The sequence below is a fragment of the Muntiacus reevesi genome, chromosome 16 (assembly GCF_963930625.1).
Source record: "Muntiacus reevesi chromosome 16, mMunRee1.1, whole genome shotgun sequence".
In the NCBI taxonomy this organism is placed as follows: domain Eukaryota; kingdom Metazoa; phylum Chordata; class Mammalia; order Artiodactyla; family Cervidae; genus Muntiacus; species Muntiacus reevesi.
This window is the reverse complement of record NC_089264.1, coordinates 42609710-42632672: the sequence shown is the minus strand read 5'-3', so window position 1 is coordinate 42632672 and position 22963 is coordinate 42609710. Positions and strand designations below refer to the sequence as shown.

The window sequence follows — 22963 nt, the reverse complement described above, 5'->3', positions numbered from 1 at the left end:
TGATAAAACAAAATCCTAGAGGAAATTCAGAATTACCCTTGAAAAGTATATAAGAAGAAATTTCACTCAATAGAAATGTATGTCTAAATTATAAGCCAAAGACAACTAGGTACATTCACAGAAAAAATTCAGGAAGCGTACTAGCAAAAAGTCTACTGCCTCCCTGTCAGCTGGTAGAGAATCCACCTGTAATGTGGGAAACGGGTTCAATCCCTGGGTTGGGAAGATCCCCTGGAGAAGGGAGAGGCTACCCACTCCAGTATTCTGGCCTGGAGAATTCCATAGACTGTATAGTCCATGGGGTTGCAAAGAGTCAGCCACCACTGAGCGACTTTCACTTTTACATGTTGAGTTTATCTAACTGAAGAAATACCATATAAACAATTACTACTTCTATATTAAGTAAATGATTATAACAGGATTAGTAAAAGGTAAACATTAAAAAGAAACAGATCACAATGAAGGAGAATAAATATTATACTTTGTAAACCTACCGAAAATCAATATCCAATAAAAGACTTCTAATGTTAGACTTCTTGTCACCTGATTCTTTCAACCTGATCAGCTCATGTAACCTAAAGCAATTAGTGAAAGCAAAATTTAGTAAGAAACAACTAATGTCACATGTAACAAGCAAACAAACAAAAAACCCATCAATGGTCTCCTGATATTTCTAACATTTCAATGAAACACGGAAGAAAATTTGGTAGGTATAAGCAAAGTTTCAATTTTGAAGTATGTTTAAATACTAAAACAGAAAACTCTAGAATTAATAATAAATAACTGAAGAATCAAGCCAGAATCTCCTATCATACATCAGAAATCTACAAAGATTTCTCTTGAATGGAATAAAGATTACAAACTCCTTCAGAGAAGGACTATACTGTATACTTGGGGTTGCATGTTGTACCCTCTATACAGTAAATAACTACTCACTACATTTTCTTACAGTTTAGACAGTGGTGATGGGAGAAGCCTTTAAAACACTGTTATCACATACCTTGGGGTCCCAACACACAGTACTCTTCTGAATCCAAGGTTCGAGAGCAGGTCTACCAAGAACAGACAGCTCCGGTCAGCAAACAAATACTGGGCATTTGTCTTCTTGTTTTCCAGTGGATAAAGGAGTTTACTGGGCCTTTTTAACTGGGTGATAGAAACATCACCCACTACCTGATGTTCACGATGCTTCTCCTCATCATCCGGCAACAGCAACTGCTGACAGCTCTGACAAAACTTTCTCTGAGACAAGGGCAACTCAATAAACTTCAAGTACCTTCAAGACACAACAAAACAGAAAGCAATACATTCTAAGTTGATTACCTTAAAGGCATTTGATTTTTGCCAGTTTTAATATGCAAAAAGTATTACATCTTAAAGAGTGTTATGAGTGCATGCATGCATGCTAAGTCACTTCAGTCATGTCCAACTCTTTGCAGCGCTATGGACTGCAGCCCACCAGACTCCTCTGTCCATGGGATTCTCCAGGCAAGAATACTAGAGTGGGTTGCTGAGCCATCCTCCAGAGGATCTTCCCAACCCAGGGATCAAACCTGTGTCACTTATGTCTCCTGCATTAGCAGACTGCTTCCTTAACCACTAGCATCACCTGCGAAGCCCAAAGAGTGCTGTATGAAGAAGTAAAGGTACAAAAAACTCTATGGAATGTTGGCTAGAATTTATGTCTGGCTGCACACCTAAAAGTAGAAAAGGATCAGCGATTCCGTAAGAATTGAGATGCTCCAATTTAGCCACTGGATGAAGATCAATATTCATTTAAAATGTGAATATAATATATTACTCAAACAACTTAGTAGTAATGGAGACTACTATCACCTTTAAATTTATTGACAAATCCATGTATTCTAACTTGGAAGTGTTAAACAGTCTGGCTCAGTAAGACAGTCATTTTAAAATGAGAAATTAAGATCATTCTTCAATTTCTTATGGCATACTTAGCAAGAAAAACTACCTCTTAAAAGAAAAAATGTTCCCACAAAGTTCCTCTATTCTTAGCAGTACTGATGGAGGCAGTTCTGAGAAGATCACGTGCAAAACAGCAGAACATTCTTTCCTGCCCATCTCTGGGGGTCCATGGGCTGGTATGCAGAAGTGCCCTTCTTGGGGGGCTTTTCTGCTGCTCCACAGGGTTTTGGAGCTGGAGTTACAGGGACCAGTAACTCATCAAGCCAGCACGCTGGAGGACTCAGAGGAATCCTTCATCTCTCGAGCACTCAAAGTTGAGCAGAGCAGTTTGGTTTTGACGCTGTGCCAGCAACCTTCTGACAATGAGTTACCGGAACCTGGAGAATAGGAACAGTGTGCAGTACCACGGGCATTTTATGGTGGACAACAGTCCATTTCATGAGATCAAGCCCTGAGCCTTTGGAGTGGGAGCACTGACTCCAAGACCCTAGACTACAACTACCAGAGAACTAACCCGAGGGAGTATCAAATAGTGAGAACTCACACAGAAGAAGCCACTTGAATACAAGGCATCATCCAACCACCAGTAGCACCCTGTGCAGGAGGCCTCATCTAAGCAACAAAAAAACCCCAAAATACAAACCCAATCATCAGCAGACAGGATTACCACCTCACTCAGCCTTGCCAATCAGAGGAAAAACATACAAACAAACAGAAACTCAGCACAAACCTCACCCTATTCAAAGCTTACACAAACCGCTGGATCAACCTTAGGAGGGCAGAAACCAAAAGGAAAAAAGAATTCAAACTTAAAGCCTGGGAAAAGGACACCTCAAACACAATAAGTTAAAAAGAAAAAAAATAATGAAAAGGCAGAGAAATACCACACAAATGAAGGAACAAACTAGAAACACAGAAGTCCAAACGAACAGAAAATAGGCAAACTACCTGAAAAAGAATTCAGAATAATGATAGTAAAGATGATCAAAAATCTTGAAAACAAATTGGAGAAAATTCAAGAATCAATTAAAGAAGACCTAGAAGAATTAAAGAATAAACATACATAAACAAATAATACAATTACTGAAATTAAAAATACTCTACAAGGAATCAATAGCAGAATATCTGAAACAGAAGAACAAATCAGTGAGCTGGAAGAGAAAATGGTGGAAACAACTTCTGAAGAGCAGAATACAGTAAAAAGAATGAAAAGAATTGAGGAGAGTGTCATGGACCTCTGGGACAATATCAAACACACTAACATTCGAATTCAAGAGTCTTCTCCAACACCACAGTTTAAAAGCATCAATTCTTCAGCGCTCAGCTTTCTTCACAGTCCAACTCTCACATCCATACATGACCACTGGAAAAACCATAGCCTTGACTAGATGGACCTTTGTTGGCAAAGTAATGTCTCTGCTTTTTAATATGCTATCTAGGTTGGTCATAACTTTCCTTCCAAGGAGTAAGCTAATAGAGATGGCTGGGTGGCATCACCAACTCGATGGACATTAGTCTGAGTAAACTCCGGGAGTTGGTGATGGAGGCCTCGGTACTGCGATTCATGGGGTGGCAAAGAGTCGGACATGACTGAGCGACTGAACTGAACTGAACTGAACATTCGAATTATAGAGGTCCCAGAAGCAGAGAAAAAGAAAAGCTATGAGAAAATTTTAAAGAGATGATAGCTGAAAATTTCCCCAGCATGGAAAAGGAAATAATCACTCCAAGAGGCACAAAGAGTCCCATACAGGATAAACCCAAGGACAAATATGCCGAGACCCATACTGTTCAAACTAACAAAGACTAAACACAAAGTTCAGTTCAGTTCAGTTCAGTTCAGTCACTCAGTCCTGTACGACTCTTTGCGATCCCATGAATTGCAACACACCAGGCCTCCCTGTCCATGACCAACTACGAGAGCCTACCCAAACTCATGTCCATTGAATCGGTGATGCCATTCAACCATCGCATCCTCTGTCATTGTCTTCTCCTTCTGCCCTCAACCTTTCCCAGCATCAGGATCTTTTCAAATGAGTAAGAACTTCACATTAGGTGGCCAAAATATTGAAGTTTCAGCTTCAACATCAGTCCTTCTAATGAACGCCTAGGACTGATCTCCTTTAGGATGGACTGGTTGGATCTCCTTGCAGTCCAAGGAACTCTTCAGAGTCTTCTCCAATACCACAGTTCAAAAGCATCAACTCTCTGGAGTTCAGCTTTCTTCACAGTCAAACACTCACATCCATACATGACTACTGGAAAAACCATACTCTTGACTAGATGGACTTTTGTTGACAAAGTAATGTCTCTGCCTTTTACTATGCCGTTTAGGTTGGTCATAACTTTCCTTCAAAGAAGTAAGCGTCTTTTAATCTCATGGCTGCAATCACCATCTGCAGTGATTTTGGCGCCCAAAAAATAAAGTCAGCCACTGTTTCCCCATCTATTTGCCATGAAGTGATGGGACCAGATGCCATGATCTTAGTTTTCTGAATGTTGAGCTTTAAGCCAACTTTTTCACTCTCCTCTTTCACTTTCATCAACAGGCTCTTTAGCTCTTCTTTACCTTCTGACGTAACGCTGGTGTTATCTGCATACGTGAGGTTATTGATAATTCTCCCGGCAATCCTGATTCCAGATTGTGCTTCTTCCAGTCCAGTGTTTCTCATGATGTACTCTGCATATAAGCAGGGTGACAATATACAGCCTTGACGTACTCCTTCCCAATTTGGAACCAGTCTGTTGTTCCATGTCCAGTTCTAACTGTTGCTTCCTGACCTGCATATAGGTTTCTCAAGAGGCAGGTCAGGTGGTATGATATTCCCATCTCTTTCAGAATTTTCCACAGTTTATTGTGATCCACACAGTCGAAGGCTTTGGCATAGTCAATAAAGCAGAAATAGATGTTTTTCTGGAACTCTCTTGCTTTTCTGATGATCCAGCAGATGTTGGCAATTTGATCTCTGGTCCTCTGCCCTTATCTAAAACCAGCTTGAACACCTGGAAGTTCACGGTTCATGTATTGCTGAAGCCTGGCTTGGAGAATTTAGAGCATTACTTTGCTAGTGTGTGAGATGAGTGCAACTGTATGGTATTTTGAGCATTCTTTGGCATTGCCTTCCTTTGGGACTGGAAGGAAAACTGACCTTTTCCAGTCCTGTAGCCACTGCTGAGTTTTCCAAATTTGCTGACATATTGAGTGCAGCATTTTCACAGCATCATCTTTTAGGATTTGAAATAGCTCAACTGGGATTCCATCTCCTCCACTAGCTTTGTTCATAGTGATGCTTCCTAAGGCCCACTTGACTTCACATTCCAGGATGTCTGACTCTAGGTGAGTGATCACACCATTGCGATTAACTGGGTCCTGAAGATCTTTTTTGTACAGTTCTTCTGTGTATTCCTGCCACCTCTTCTTAATATCTTCTACTTCTGTTAGGTCCATACCATTTCTGTCCTTTACTGAGCCCATCTTTGCATGAAATGTTCCCTTGGTGTCTCTAATTTTCTTGAAGAGATCTCTAGTCTTTCCCATTCTGTTGTTTCCCTCTGTTTCTTTGCACTGATCTCTGAGGAAGACTTTCTTATCTCTCCTTGCTATCCTTTGGAACTCTGCATTCAAATGGGTATATCTTTCCTCTTCTCCTTTGCTTTTGGCTTCTCTTCTTTTCACAGCTATTTGTAAGGCCTCCTCAGACCGACATTTTGCTTTTTTGCATTTCTTTTTCTTGGGGATGGTCTTGATCCAGTGTCTCATGTACAATGTCATGAACCTCTGTCCACAGTTCAAAGAAAGAATATTAAAAGCAGCAAGGGAGAAGCAACAAGTAACATATAAGGGACACCCCATATGCTTAACAGCTGATTTCAGTAGAAACTCTGCAGGCCAGAAGGGAATGGCAGGATATATTTAAAGTACTGAAAGGGAAAAATCTACAACCAAGATTACTGTACCCAGCAAGGATCTCATTCAAAATTGATGGAGAAACAAAAAGCTTTTCAGACAAGCAAAAGTTGAGAATTCAGTACCACCAAACCAGCTTTACAACAAATGTTAAGGGGACTTATATAGTCAGGAAATACAAGAGAAGAAAAAAGATCTATAAAATCAACCCCAAGCGATTAAAAAAATGGCAACAGGAACATATATATCAATAATTACTTTAAGCGTAAATGGATTAAATGCTCCAACCAAAAGACACAGACCAGCTAAATGGATACAAAACAAGACCCACCTATATTTTATCTACAGGAAATCCACTTCAGACCTAAAGACATACAGACTGAAAGTGAGAGGATGGAAAAATATATTTCACACAAATGGGAAGCAAAAGAAAGCTGGAGTAGCAATTCTCATATCAGACAAAACAGACCTTAAAATAAAGAAGATTACAAGAGATAAGGAAGGACACTATATAATGATTAAGGGATCAATCCAAGAGGAAGACATAAAAATTGTAAATATCTATGCACCCAAAATAGGAGCACTTCAATACATAAGACAAATACTAACAGACATAAAAGAAAAAACTAACAGTAACACAATAATAGTAGGAGACTTTAACACCCCACTCACACCAGTGGACAGATCATCAAAACAGAAAATTAATAAGGGAACACAAGTCTTAAATGATACATTAGATGCGATGGATCTCATTGTTATCTTCAGGACATTCCATCCAAATGCAGAAGAATACAGCTTCTTCTCAAGTGCACACAGAACATTCTCCAGGATAGACCCATCTTAAGTTACAAATCAAACCTCAGGAAATTTAAGAAAATTAAAATCGTATCAAGCATCTTCTCCAACCACAACACTATGAGTGGTACAAATACAAGAAAAAAAACTGTAAGAAACACAACACATGGAGTTAAACAACATGTTTCTAAATAACCAATAGATTACTGAAGAAATCAAAAGGAAAATCGAAAAATATCTAGAAACAAATGACAATGAAAACAGGACAATTCAAAACCTATGGGATGCAGCAAAGGCAGTTCTAAGAGGGAAGTTTATAGCGATACAATCCTACCTCAAAAAAGCAAGAAAAACATCAAATAGACAACCTAACTTTACACTTAAAATGAACAGAAAAAGACGAACCAAAAAAACCCCCAAAATTAGTAGAAGGAAAGAAATCATAAAGATCTGAGCAGAAATAAATGAAAAAGAAATGAAAGAAACAATAGTAAAGATTAATAAAGCTAAAAGCTGGTTCCTGATAAGATAAACAAAACTGACAAGCCTTTAGACAGACTCATCAAGAAAAAGAGAGAGAAGAATCAATCAACAAAATTAGAAATAAAAAGGAGAGGTTACAACAGATAATGCAGAAATACAAAGGATTATGAGACTATTATGAGCAACTATAGGGCAATAAAATGGATAACTTGGAAGAAATGGACAGATTCTTAGAAAAGTTCAATCTTCCAAGACTAAACCAGGAAGAAATAGAAATTATGAACAACCCAATTACAAGCACCGAAATTGAAGCTGTGATCAAAAATCTCACAAAAAACAAAAGTCCAGGACCAGATGGCTTCACAGGAGAACTCTATCAAACATTTAGAGAAGAACTAATGCCTATCCTTTTAAAACTCTTTCAAAAAAGTGCAGTGGAAGGAACACTTCCAAACTCATTCTACGAGGACACCACCACCCTGATACTAAACCCAGACAAAGACAACACAAAAAAAGAAAACTAAAGACCAATACCACTGATGAACACAGATGCAAAAATCCTTAACAAAATTTTAGCAAACAGAATTCAGCAACACATCAAAAAGCTCATACACCATGATCAACCTGGGTTTACTCCAGGAACGCAAGGACTCGTCAATATATGCAAATCAATCAATGTGAGATACCATATTAACAAACTGAAAGATAAAAACCATATGATCATGTCAATAGACGCAGAAAAAGCCTTTGACAAAATTCAGCACCCATTTATGATTAAAACTCTTCAAAATATGCACACAGAAGGAACCTACCTCAACATAGTAAAGGCCATATATGATAAGCCTACAGCAAACATTCTTCTCAATGGTGAAAAAATGAAAGCATTCCCCCTGAGATCAGGAACAAGACAAGGGTGTCCATTTTCACCACAACTAAACATAGCTTTGGAAATCCCAGCTACAGGAATCAGAGAAGAGAAAAAAAAGGAATCCAGATTGGAAAAGAAGAAGCAAAGCTCTCACTGTTCGCAGATGACATGATACTGTACACAGAAAACCCTAAAGAAAGTATCAGAAAATTACTAGAGCTAATCAGTGAATTTAGCAAAGTTGCAGGATACAAAATCAATCAATACACAGAAATCACTTGCATTTCTATATACTAACAATGAAAAATCAGAAAGAGAAATTAAGGAATCAATCCCATTCACCATTGCAACAAAAGGAATTAAATATCTAGGAATAAACTTATCTAAGGAGACAAAAGTACTGTATACAGAAAATTATAAGACACTCATGAAAGAAATCAAAGATGACATAAACAGATGGAGAGATATTCCATGGTCCTGGGTAGGAAGAATTAATATTACAAAATGACTATACTACCAAACACAATCTACAGATTCAATGCAATCTCTATCAAATTACCAATGGCATTTTTCACAGAACTAGAACAAAAAATTTCACAATTCGTATGGAAACACAAAAGACCCCAAAGAGCCAAAGCAGTCCTGAGAAAGAAGAATGGAGCTGAACGAATCAATCTTTCTGACTTCAGAATATATTACAAAGCTAGAATCATCAAGACAGTATGGTACTGGCTCAAAAAGAGAAATATAGACAAATGGAACAAGATATAAAGCCCAGAAATAAACCCATGCACCTATGGGTACCTTATTTTTGACAAAGGAGGCAAGATTATACAATGAGGCAAAGAGAGCCTCTTCAATAAACGGCGCTGGGAAAACTGGACAGCTACATATCGAAGAATGAAATTAGGACACTTCCTAACACCATACACAAAGATAAACTCAAAATGGATTAAAGACCTAAATGTAAGACCACAAAGTCTTAGAGGAAAACATAGGCAGAACACTCGATGACACAAATCAAAGCAAGATCCTCTATGACCCACCTTCTAGAGTAACAAAAATAAAAACAAAAGTAAACAAGTGGGACCTGATTAAACTTAAAAGCTTTTACACAGCAAAGGAAACTATAAGCAAGGGGAAAAGACAACCCTCAGAATGGGAGAAAATAATAACAAATGAAACAACTGACAAAGGATTAATTTCCAAAATATATAAGCAGCTCATACAACTCAGTGCCAGAAAAACAAACAACCCAATTAAAAAGTGGGAAATAGACCACAGACATTTCTCCAAAGACGACGTACAGATGGCTAACAAACAGATGAAAAGATGCTCAACATCCCTTATTATTAGAGAAATGCAAATTAAAACCACAATGAGATATCATCTCACACCAGTCAGAATGGCCATCATCAAAAAGTCTACAAAAACAATAAATGCTGGAGAGGGTGTGGAGAAAAGGGAATGCTCTTGCACTGTTGATGGGAATGTAAACTGATACAACCACTACAGAAGATGGTATTAAGATTCCTTAAAAAACTAGGAATAAAATCACAATATAACCCAGCCATCCCACTCCTAGGTATATACCCTGAGGAAACCAATTGAAAAAGACACAAGTATCCCATTGCTCACTGCACCACTATTTACAATAGCTAGAACATGGAAGCAACCTAGAAGTTCACTGACAGATGAATGGATAAAGAAGTTGTGGTACATATACACAATGGAATATTACTCAGCCATAAAAGGGAACATGTTTCAGTCAGTTCTGATGAGGTGGATGAACCTAGAACCTATTATACAGTGTGAAGTGAGTCAGAAAGAGAAAGATAAATATTGCATTCTAACACATATATACAGAATCTAGAAGAATGGTACTGAAGAACTTATTTACAGGGCAACAATGGAGAAAGAGACATACAGAATAGACTTACGAACATGGGGAAGAGGGTGAGATGTATGGAAAGAGTAACATGGAAACTTACATTACCATATGTAAAACAGATAGCCAAGGGGACTTTGCTGCATGGCTCAGGAAACTCAAACAGGGGCTCTGAAACAGCCTGGAGGGGTGGGATGGGGAGGGAGATGGGAGGGAGGTTCAAAAGGGAGGGGTATACGTATACCTAAGGCTGATTCATGTTGAGGTTTGACAGAAAACAACAAAGTTCTGTAAAGCAATTATCCTTCAATAAAAAAATAAAGTAAAAAAAAAAAAAACTGGCCATAGAAACTAAAAAAAAATTTTTTAAAGCAAAACAATAATCAAAAGCCTTAAAAAATACGATACCAGATATCCTAGTTGATCCCTTTCAAGTCATCTTTATATCTGATTTCAAAGTCATCATTTTGTGTTTTTTTCCTTTTATTCCTGATGATTAAAGACAGAAGACAATCACAGTATGTTTTTAAAACTGCAGATTTTTTCAAATCCAACTAAGAAATCAGAGTAGGAGAACAAAAGAAAAATAAGTAAGATTATCATGGCTCACGTGTGTGTCTGTTAGTTGCTCAGTCATGTCCGAGTCTTTGCAACACCATGAACTGGGGCCTGCCAGGCTCCTCTGTCCATGGGATTCTCCAGGCAAGAATACTGGAGTGGGTAGCTATTCCCTTTTCCAGGGGATCTTCCGGACTCAGGGGTGAAACCCGGGTCTCCTGCATTGGAGGCAGATTGTTTATTGTCTGAGCCATCACGGCTCATAGAAGGTCAGAAATGTCTAAATCTAAACACACCAAAGGATTCTTAAGAGTCTGAAAAGAGTGATATGATTTCAGGTGAATTGAACTCTGGACTGCACTGCAAATATTGTGAACTTAACATAGAACCAAAGAGGGTTTTAAAACTTTTTGTATCTAAGTGCAGTTTCACTTCAAAGCGTCCAAGGCAGTGACAGATATTTTGAAAGGCTACAGCAAGAAATAAGCTTATCATGCTGGTAATTTAAATGCTCCTATTTCTATGATAAACTGTTCTTTTGATAGCTCGTCTATGACAGGAAAGAAAAAGGAATACAACATTAAAAGCAACTTTAATAGTAAATCAAAGTAAGAATGTCAGTAGGGAAAAGGGCCCCCAAGACATGAGATGCAAGTGGAAGGAGCCAGCACCCTCGGCAACAAGACACCCTGAATTCACTACTATTACCCTTCGTTAGTAACTGTTCATTGTTGAAGACTTCCACATCCAGCCAAGACAGAGCAACAGAGAGAGGATTCATCATCCTGGCCCTCAAAAAATGGTTAAAACATATGAAACCACCGTGTTAAGATATTGGACAACTGACAGCCCAAACAGTGAATGCTGAGAGACAGGAAGAGATGAGCGAGTCATACGGTGTCCAGCTCCCTGCCCGGGGAGAGCTGGCTGCACAGGACCAAGGCCCCAGATGCAGCACGATGACCAGTTAATGAGGCAGAGTTCAGAACTCATGGCGGCCACGGGCTGGGTCCACAGGTCAGAGCACAGGTGCAGAGGGCGCAGAGCGGACCGTGAGCGCACTCTGAGGCCTGATGGGAGTCTCCTCTAGTCTACGCTGACCTGGTTAGCAGGCGCATGAAAACACTCCCCACTCAGAGGGAAAGGGCCAGTGCAAAGGGGCAGGTGGGACAATCAGCCAGGGCACTGAGTGGGAAGCCCCCAAATCCACACGCACTGGGTACAGTGCTCAGCACCTATGGCCCCAGGAGTGGGGAGAAATCAGCCACATCCCAAAGGCTGCTCTGATCCTCCAAAAGACTTAAAGATCCGCCTTCAAAAGCAGAGGACTGTAAACAAGCAGACAGCAAATACTGTGAGCATGGCCATCCATTCTCTATCACTACTATTCTATCGCCAGAGAACAAAAGCAACCGCAAACCAAACAGAAACGAAGAGGCGTGACCAGATGTGGCCTACAGACTACTGTTGGCCAAATCATGCTCAAGAATATCAAACTGTAGACAAGTAATTTAACTGTACCTTGGAACCAAGTTCAAAAATAGGTAAAGGAATACAAAATATCCATATACAAGGTAAAAATCACATTGCCAGCATCAGGTATGCAAAGAAACAGGAAAACATGACCCATGATGAGGGAGAAAAAAAATCAATTCAAACCAGCTCAGAAATGACAGAGACAATGCAATCAGCAGACAGAGACAGTAAAGCAATTTTATTATAACTATATTCCACATGTTCAAGAAGGCAGACAAAAGCAACAGCCAAAGTAAAGAGGTGGAAAACAGAAAAAGACCAAAGTCAAACCTATGAAGATTTTTTAATTGTCTGAAATGAAAAACATGCTAGACAGGATTCAGGACTAACAGCAGTTCAGACACTATAGAAAAAAAAAAATTGGGGTCCTCGAAGACACAGCCCTAGAAACTATCTAAAATGAAACATCAAAGGGCCCAAATATGTGAAAATGAACCTCCAAGAAGGGAAAGCGGGGAGAAAACTTAAAAAAAAAATAACGATTAAAATTTTTAAAAACTGTATCCAAAGATCAAAGAAACTCAGTGAGCTACATGCACAAGAAATGAAGAAAACTATGATATACTATCTGTCTTTTGATGAGATGTTTAAGGAAATATTCCCCACCACTTACAGAAGAGTCTGCTACCAAAACCGAACTTGATTTTGGTAACACGTTCCTCTCCAAGAAATACAGGGGACAGAATAAAAGTTCAATGACATTACAGGATACAATCAGTCAAATTCAGATATGGAAAGTCTATCAGACAAACGACTCTGATTCTTCAAAGAATGAAAGATATCAACCAATTGCAGTGTGTGAAGGTTGTCTGGATCCTGATACGAACAGACCAACTATAAAATGGCATTTATGAGGTAAACAGAGAAATGCTGATTACTAACTGCACATGATACATAATATTAAGAAACTGTTTATGTTTTAAGTATTTTAATAGTATTGTGATCATGTTTTAAAAGGCCTTATCTCTTGCTATACATAGAAAAGTATTTCTGGGTAGAACTAAATAATGTCCAGGTTGAAGGTGAGGGTAGAGGGTACAGGTGGAACAAAATTAGCCTCATATTGATGACTGATGAAGCTGGGTGTGAGTGCAGGTAAAGACAAAGAATTTTTACACTGCAAAGAATAAAGGAGGCTCTTTACACTGCTCTCTCTTCTCTTGTGTGTGCTTGAAATTTTCCTAAGTTAAAGGTGTTAAAAAGCACTTTAAAGGAAAGGCAAGAGTCAAACTCAAAAAAACACACACAAAGACTACTCCAGAAGATCACTAAGCAAGAACTGGGTTTTACTCAGCCGTAAAATAATATAAGACTCGGTTTTTCATTCTTTGGCACTGGGGACATAATTAGGGAAATTTCTCAGAATTCAAGAAAATGAGTTTCCAGTTTGCAAGGATTTACCTAACACCCAGCAAAATAAAATAATACAGACTCACATCAAGATAGACCCTCATGACATATCACATCCCTAAGAATAAAGATTCTAAAAAATTGATGGAGGGATCAAACAAGTCACAGGTTACACAAAAGAGATCAAGGAATAAACTTGGTGAACGTGAACTTGCTGAACCTAATCTTCTCAACAGCCATGAGGAAGACAGAAGAAGCTGGAACACTGTCTTCTAAACTCTGAAGAAAATACATTCCCAACCTAGAATCCTATCAATGAAGTATCAGCATAAAGATATTTACAGAAATGCAAGATTTCAAAGCAAAGAAAAAAGATCAAGTCAACTGCTGGGTGGTAAAAAATCAAACTGGCCCCAGACATCTATAGTATTTACTTAACTCTAGAACAGTGCTCCGCAAAGAGGGCCAGGCTCTGGAGCTGGCCACCATGTGCTTCTAGTTTCTGACCAGACAAAGACAGACATTCAGAGTACATGTTTAGAAACTTTGATACCATTTAGGCAGAGTACTTTTAAGTCTGTTCAGTCTAATAATAAAAAATGTGGGCTTGCATTCTGTATGTCTTCTTTTTCATCTTATTTTCTAATTATATTTTTATATTATAGAAGTATCCAATCCCAGTGAACTGTAAATAAAAATATAAATCAACCAACCAAACAAAACACTGACCCTTTAACAAAGATCATTAGGAAGCACTGCTCTGGAGGACATGAAGCAATACTGCAAAATCCCAAGGAAAATACACACCTGAATAATTTTATATTTAAACACAATGCCATTCGAGAATAAAGGAGTGACACAGACAGAAAAAAACTTACGGTTACCTCAGGGGAAAGGAGGGTAGGGAGAGATAAATTAGGAGTTTTGGATTAGTAAATATACACTACTATACATAAAAAAGAAGCAACACGGCTCTACTGTATAGCACAGGAAACTATATTCAGTATCTTGTAATAAACTATAATGGAGATGAACCTGAAAAATTGATACATATATATAAAACTCTAATGGCAGACAGTGAAGAGGAACTAAAGAGACTCTTAATGAGGGTAAAAGAGGAGAATGAAAAAGCTGGCTTAAAATTCAACATTCAAAAAACAAAGATCATGGCAGCTGGTCCCATCATTCATGGCAAATAGATGGGGAAAAAATGAAAAGAGTGATAAGAGTTTTATTTTCTTAGGCTCCAAAATCACTCAGTGACTGCAGTCATGAACCTGAGATGCTTGCTCCTTGGGAAAAAAGCTATGACCAACCTAGACAGTGTATTAAAAAGCAGAGACATCACTTTGCTAACAAAGGTCTATATAGCCAAAGTTATGGTTTGTTTCTCCAGTAGTCATGTATGGATGTGAGAGTTGGACCATAAAGAAGGCTGAGCACTGAAGAATCGATGCTTTTGAACTGCGGTTCTGCAGAAGACTGTTCAGAGTCCTTGAACCACAAGGAGATCAAATCAGTCAATCCTAAAGGAAATTAACACTAAATATTCATTGGAAGGACTGATGCTGAAGCTGGAGCTCCAATTCTGTGGCCACCTGAAGGGAAGAACCAACTCACTAAAAAAGACCCTGATGCAGGGAAAGATTGAGGGCAGAAGGAGAAGAGGGCAGCAGAGGATGAGGTGGCTGGATGACATCACCAATTCAATGGACATGAATCTGAGCAAACTCCAGGAGACAGGGCAGGACGGGGAGGTGGGCGTGCTTTAGTCCATGGGGTTACAAAGAGTTGGACACAACTTGGCAACTGAACAACAACATATAAAACCAAATCACTTTACTATACACCAGAAATTAACACACTGTAAATCAAGTATACTTCAATTAAAATATATACAGGTGTAAAGGAAACAAATAGAGATTAAATTTCTAATTGTAAAAAACAACAACAACAAAGAATAAAGGCATTAAATATTTTTGGACTTGGGGAGAATACGGGTTATAATGTTATATCATTTGGGTACTTCATGCAGAAACTGCTGGACAGCTGGATGTCAAGGAGAAAGGGCAACTTTTCCAGACAGGAGCAGTTCAGAAAGTTTGAGGACAGATTTCTTCAAGAAGGTGAAGCTGATAGATTATGCTACATCTGAATGTTTTGAGAGAGTTCAGACAACAGGCAGAGAGTCTGCAGTTGAATCATTTCTGAAGCACATAAATAATTAAACAGATAGTCATTACAAAACAAATAACCCAAAACTGTTATTAGCTAGTTGCAAAACAAAAGTTGTGCAGAAAAGAAGTTATTATGATTAAACATGTTTTAATATAAATGGAATCACACAATAGCCACATGGATATTTTGATGTAAATTATTTTTTAATTAATAATAGCCTTTTTTATGAAAGAATTAAAACTGCTGGAGGATAAATTTCAGTCAGATGAAACAACACTAGACTGTCAGTCAGCACTAAATCCATTTGATCACAGACTAAAATGAGAAAAAAATATGAGTATCAGAGTATAAAATGGAAACAATAAAAATCCAAATAATACCAGCAGAGGAAGGAGAAAAGAAAGTGAGAGATAGTAGAAGTATACTGATTTTCTCATGTTTTAGAGCCATAGGTCAAAAGATATAATTTAAAACTGAAAAATCAAGAGCTATAAGCAATAATCAAAGGTATGAGGTTAACCCTAAAAAGAAATAATCAACTGAAATCAGATAGTAACTATACAGAAGGAAAGACAGAAGAAGAAGAAATACATAAAGTCACCATTTCTCATTTTTAGACGAAGGAAGGCAATATAAAAAAAAAAATTAAAATCTAGTTTAAAAAACCACAAAGGCAACCATTAAAACAAAAATACAGAAGAAACGCATATTAAAAAAATAAAAGCAAACATAGACCATAGAGTGAAAGAGAATAAAAAGAAGCAATAAAATCTGGAAGCATAAAAATCATACAACAAAGCCAGGACCAAGAGTATCTATCATACCCACTATTAAAATGGGCTAAATAAACCTACCTATTAGAAGAAAGACGGGATCACAAAAGCAAAATCCAATCAGCCTATTCCATCACTTCTAAGATGCATATATTTTCATACTTTAGCATCGAGGATATTGAGACAGGATTTAAAACTGCCATCAGCCAGACTGTAGGTGGAGGGTCACTGCCATCACCCTACGACTCAGTCCCGAAAAGCAGTTATCGCACCTGCAGTCAAGGACCAAAGCGGAGGACAGAGCCGAAGCACGTGCATGTATGCTAAGTCGCTTCAGTCGTAGCCGACTCTGCGACCTTATACTGCAGCCCGCCAGGTTCCTCTGTCCGTGGGATTCTCCAGGCATTAATACTAGAGTAGGTTGCCATGCCCTTCTCCAGGGGATCTTCTCAACGCAGGGGTCAAACCCACATCTCTTACAACTCCTGCACTGGCAGGCAGGTTCTTTACCACTAGCACTGCCTGAAGAAGCCCTGGGAACCACAGCACACTTTTGATATCAGAGAAGTAAATACTTGTCACTGAATGAATGATGAAAACAATCAAAGGCTTTACAGGAAAAAGGAGAAAGGAAGCTCCCCAAAGAGATGATGCTATGTCAGCTTCTGTTACTTAAAAACAGTCAAAAGGACAGCCTATCACACACCCACTGAAGCCAACTGAAGGCAGGAGAAAGTGCAAAATCACCAGATGAAAGTTCAAAGAGATGGAAGTTCAAAGCCAGGGGCTAGTGTGGCAATTCACTCACTACATGAGACTATATCTTAAGGCACTAACTTTAAATATTTTTAAGAAAAGAAAAAGAATAATGTTAAATGAACCTCCACTTACATATTTTGTGCCTGGTCAAAACTTTCCTTCAGAAATTTTTTATTGCTAGTTTATTAACCTTCTCTTGACAAGATCAACTGAGATCTTAGGCATATTTCTATTCAAAATTACATCATCGTTCAACAATATGGCTTTATGTAACATTCAGACACAAGAGTTTTTTCAGCTTGGCAGGAAGAACAGGAGACTCTCCAGAGCAAAGGATTACTCAGCGCTGCCTCCTCACTTGTACTTACTACACACACGTGGGGGGCAAGGAGAAATTCATTCTGCGGCACAGTTCAGCATGACTCACAAACTGCAGGCTAGCATTCAGAATGTCACTTTTATTGATCTCCATCTGATGTTCCATTTGCCTTTCCAGGAGTAGACAAATTATGTTTATGGCATTTCCCTAATAGCAGACAAAATCTGAGTTTAAATGAGCTCTGAAAAAAAATCTAACCAAATGAATTATCAACTAAACAAAACTATCTGGATGCACATAAATTAATGCTGATTTTAGCATTAAAATATATCTTCTCTAAGCCTTCAGGGATCATGATAAAGATGCCAACATACTACATAATAGAATACATAACAGGCAGCTGAAAACTGTAAAAGAAGTCAAGTCTCAGGCACAAAAATATAAACCCGTCAGCTGAACACATATGAAATATAAAGCATGGTTCAAAGAGTAAAATTAGGAAAATGATTATCAAATCCTATATTGTGGAACTTAGACGTCTGTGCAGCACTGCCAGCTCCATAATAAAAATCAAGTAACAAGGGTCGATTTATCTCAATAACTACAATTGTTCTTTTCTAGTGATTTCAAAACTAAATCGATGAAAAGCTAATGGTATGTCACAGTAACAGATAAAAAGTTTGTTTTATAGAATAGGTATAATGTTTAAATGCATTTTAACACTTTCAAATATAGTTACTTAATAAGATAACACAAATGAGTTGTATAAAATTAAACTAGAAAACAACTATAATCTCAAGTAATAGTAAGTCATCCTTAGGTCCATTACACACAAGAATAATTTGCTAGTCTCAAACTGAAGACACACCAAAAGAATAAGTAATTAATAGCACAGAACAGGTAATTTAATAAGCTTTGGTTTTAGAAAGGCAACATTTTTAATTTTGAAGAATGACTAATTTCAAACTTTTCACTCCATAGCAAGCAAATAAGAAAGCATAAAAGCATCAGCTATAAAGTGATGCAGTAAAATCAATGACACTACACTTCAAAAAGTATAATCGTTTACCAATCCTCCAAAACCTATTTAAATACCATATCCTTAAACTGAATCAGTTAGTGAAGGCACAAGTAATCTGTAAAGCTTCTGACCTTCCACAGTACCCAGTTTTTTCTGAAGAGTACTGGCAACACAATATATTCTTCTTCTTTGCACTGTATTATTTTTAAATACATCTCAACTCCATTATTACTAGCATTTTAAGTTCTTTTTGAGTCCTCAACAATGAATGAATAAATGACTGGATGGATGGAAGGATAGATAAATGGACAGAGGCCTGGGAAACAAAATCTGAGGTTTTGGATCACAGATGATTTAAGACAAACTCTCAAAAATCAGCACTAGAACAGATGAAATTATAGCCCCCAAGAAATAACCTTTTGAAAAAATTTTAATATTTTCATATTCTAGCCAGTGTTTTTATTTCTAATTATCATGAAATATGCATTTCAAAAATTGTTCAGTATCAAAAACCATACTCTGGCAGTACAAAGATCTGCACAGTGGTTTAGCTCCAGGCTAAAATCTTATTATGTAAGGAAAGATCATCTAAATTTTCTTATGGAGTTTAACTGAATCACCAATATTCTTATGCAGTAATATGAAATACATGATTATTAGGTAAAAGTGAGATGGTAGAGTACAAAACTAAGTACACATTATGACCACAACCCTTTTGCACAGGAAAAAAGCCAGGAGGAAATACTAGAAAATGACCAAAGTGATGGCTTCAAGGGAGAAACCATGATCATGCTTCCCTACTTTCTACTTTCTGCATTTATTCTATTTCATTATGATAACCTCATAATAATATCTCTCTATATAACTGTTTTACATCCTTAAATCTCCTTAAATTACTATACATCATATATTAATTACTATCTGCTTATATGCTTAAAAATACCACTTCAGAATCATAGAGGCATAAGTTTGAGTCACCGCTCAGTCACTCTAGTAGTATGAAGTTGATGAGGTTAACTTAACTTCTCCAAGCCTCAATTTTCATCTAAGTAAACCACCTTGGGAAGGATTAAACAGTATCTCATGGAGCAGGAAACAGCAACCCACTTCAGTATTCTTGCCTGGAGAATCCTATGGACAGAGGAGCCTGGTGGGCTACAGTCCTTGGGGTCATAAAGAGTTGGACACAACTGAGTGATTTTCACTTCACTTCACTTCACTTCACATGGAAAACACCTAACATAATGCCTGGCTCGGTGATTCCCAATTTTCATTAATTCTCCTTTCAACACTTTTTGTTGCTGATTTAATGCCCATAAATTAAGTAGATGTCAAGTTAATTCCCATAAATTAAGTAGATATCTCAGTACTGTAGTACTGAGGGGCAATCAAGTTATCTTAAAAAAAGTCACCTCCATCAAAGGACTTTAAAATCTATTAAAAGCTCAGGAAGGAGAGTGTGGCCAGGCGGCTCGGACTGAGCAGGGTTTTCCTTGCCAGTGAATCGTGTAGGTACACCGCCAGTCTCTTGTCTTCTCTCCACCATGGCTTCTTCTGATATCCAAGTGAAGGAACTGGAGAAGCGTGCCTCAGGCCAGGCTTTTGAGCTGATTCTCAGCCCCTGATCAAAAGAATCTGCCCCAGAATTTCCCCTTTCCCCTCCTAAGAAGAAGGATCTTTCCCTGGAGGAAATTCAGAAGAAATTAGAAGCTGCAGAAGAAAGACGCAAGTCCCATGAAGCAGAGGTCTTGAAGCAGCTTGCTGAGAAACGGGAGCATGAGAAAGAAGTGCTTCAGAAAGCGATAGAGGAGAACAACACCTTCAGTGAAAAGGCGGAAGAGAAGCTGACCCACAAGATGGAAGCCAGCAAAGAGAACCGGGAGGCTCAAACGGCTGCCAAACTGGAGCGTTTGCGAGAGGAGGACAAGCACACTGAAGAAGCGCGGGAGAAAAAAGGATCCAGAGACCCTGATGAGGAGACCGAAGCCGGCTAACCTGATCTGAGAGCTGACTTTCTCCCCGCCCCTCCCTAAATATCCAAAGACTGTACTGGCCAGTGTCCTTTTATTTTTGCCCTCCTGACAAATATTCTAGAAGCTGATGCAGGACTATAGGTAGATCCAGACGGCATGATGTTGTTCTAGGGGCTAAAGGGGAGAAACGAAAGGTGTTTTACTCTTTTTTCTAAAGTGTTGAAGTCTTCCTAATGTAGCTATTTTTCTTGTTGCATCTTTTCTACCTCAGTATGCCTGGTGTGCTGGGTTAATGACTAGTACTGTATTGGCTCCGTGAAAACATGTCTGTGAAAAGAGTATGTAGTGGCTTCTTTCAAATTGTTAGATGCTGAATATCTGTTCACTTTTAAATCCCAATTCTGTCCCGATCTTCCAGATGCTACTGTACTTGAATGGTTAATAAAGCTGCACAGTGCTGTTAAAAAAAAAAAAAAAAACTCAGGAAGACATTTTTAACAGATCCCAGTATCCTTTCCACTTAACCTAGACAAGACTTCAGAATCCTCAACACAGCAGCCCAGGTAACCAGAAGGAGCTGTCATGAGAGTGAAAACCTGTTTGTCATCAGCAACCCAGACTAGAGGCTTGTTAAGAAGCTTTCCCCAGCGCACAGAGCACGATGCCTACCACAAAGCAAAGGGATGAATTTTCTTCACAGATTTACCAATAAATTAAATCTGTGACTCAATTCCAGTTAGCCCAATAAAATATTTTAAAAATGCAGATTTTTAAAGACAGATGTTGTAGTTTTTAAAAAAATTTTTTAGTTCTTTTATTAATACTATTTCAAGAAAGAAGATTACAGTAAATCTTCATGAAACTGGATTTGGCAATGATTCTTAGCTATGATAACAAAAGCACACGCAACAACAAAAAAATTGAAAGATGAGACCCTTTGATACACTCTTGTGGTAAAGAATTCCCCTGCCAATGCAAGAGACACAAGGGATTCAGGTTCAATCCCTGGGTTGTGAAGATTCCCTGGAGTAATATATGGCAACCCACTCCAATATTCTTGCCCAAGAATCCCATGGAAAGAGAAGCCTGGCGGGCTACAGTCCACAGGGTCACAAAGAGTCAGACACAACTAAGTACATGCATGCACACACACACATCTAGAACATATAAAGAACTCCTGCAACTCAACAACAAAAAGAGTAATAACCTTGTTAAAGTAGACAAAGGACTTGAATAGACGTTTCTCCAGGAAGATATATAAATGGCCAAAATGCATGTGAAAAGAAGGTCGACACCATTAATATAGAAGGAAACAAAAATCAAAATCATAATGACATACCACTACACAACTGCTAGGATGGCAACCCTAGCAAAAAATAATAATACACGTTAGCAAGGACATGCAGAAATTAGAACCCTTCCTCATTGCTGGTGTGGATGTAAAACAGTGCAGCTACTGTAGAAAACAGGTTGGCAATTTCTCAAAAAACAGTATTATCATATGATCCAGTAATTCTACTCCTAGGGATATATACAAAAGAAATGAAAACAGGGACTCAAACTATTTATACACCAACATGCATTGACTATTACATACAATGGCCAAAAGGTGGAAACATCTGGGTGTCCACTGATGAATAAACAAGATGTGGTACACATATACAAAGGAATATCTTTCAGCCATAAAAAGGATGAAGTTCTGATACATGCTACAACATGGATGAGCCTTGAAAACACTACTCTAAGTGAAATAAGCCAGACACAACAGGACAAATACGGATGATTCCACTTATCTGAAGTACCTAGAATGGTCAAATTCATAGAAACAAAAAGTAGATTAGAGGTTATCACAGACTGGAGGAAGGTGCAATGGAGAGTTATTACTTGACAGTGACACAATTTCTGTTTGGGGTGATGAAACACAGTGGTGATGGTTGCACAACACTGTTAATATAATTATCGCCACTGAATTGGCAAATGTCAAATATGCATTTTACCACAACAAAAATACACTAATTACTTAAACTTAAAGGCACAGAGAAAAAAATCAACAATGGGATAATAAATTAAAAGTGACACCCCATCAGTACCTTTCCACACACTGAGATCGGGATAAAGGAGGCTGACAGCTTCGGTTATGGGCTTCCCGGGCAGCAAGTCTGGCTCCTGACAACTGAAAGATAGTACAAAACTCACTTAGTAAATCATCAAACTGGCTATCATCCTAGAAAAAGTGGTATCATATTCGAACACCAAGAAGCCAGAAACTCAGGCAGCTCAAAGCTGTAAACAAGCATTCATTTCAGGAGGAAACAAAAGACCTTGGGAAACTCTAGAGCAGTTGGAAACAGTAAACAACGTACTGAAGCAGAGAGATTAATTCACACATCGCACATCTTAACAAGTCTACAAAAGAGTGGCACACAGACTGTTTTCCAATAAACCTAACAAAGCTGAAAGCTTCCTAGTCAAAACTTTCAGAAACTTGAATTGGCACTGAGCCAAGAGGATACCAAGCTCATAACTGTATCTCTAAGAGCCTTCATCAGCCATCCAGTAGCTGAAGAAAGGATGTTTGATGCAAATGCTTCCCAAAAAGGGTTTTTCTAAAACACTTCCAGGAATGATC

General features: G+C 38.2%; 1 protein-coding gene and 1 pseudogene across 9 annotated transcripts in view; one reads left to right on the top strand and one right to left on the bottom strand.

Moving 5' to 3' along the window:
* ZCCHC4 (zinc finger CCHC-type containing 4) overlaps positions 1 to 22963 on the bottom strand; it is a 56576-nt gene that overhangs the window by 32381 nt on the left and 1232 nt on the right. For 8 of the 9 annotated variants that reach the window (XR_010659401.1, XR_010659404.1, XR_010659403.1 and 5 more), the window contains exons 3-5: positions 22425 to 22507; positions 1001 to 1276; positions 495 to 575 (exon numbers count right to left, since the gene is read on the bottom strand). Coding sequence is in view for 3 of the 9 variants with exons in the window: in XM_065907189.1 (XP_065763261.1) it covers positions 495 to 575; positions 1001 to 1276; positions 22425 to 22507 (440 nt within the window). In the remaining 6 variants the exon portion in view is untranslated. Of the gene's footprint in view, positions 1 to 494; positions 576 to 1000; positions 1277 to 21541; positions 21785 to 22424; positions 22508 to 22963 lie in introns of those variants that run through there. The other variant, XM_065907190.1, reaches the window with a different exon arrangement.
* On the top strand, positions 17594 to 20813 carry LOC136147850 (stathmin pseudogene; annotated as a pseudogene).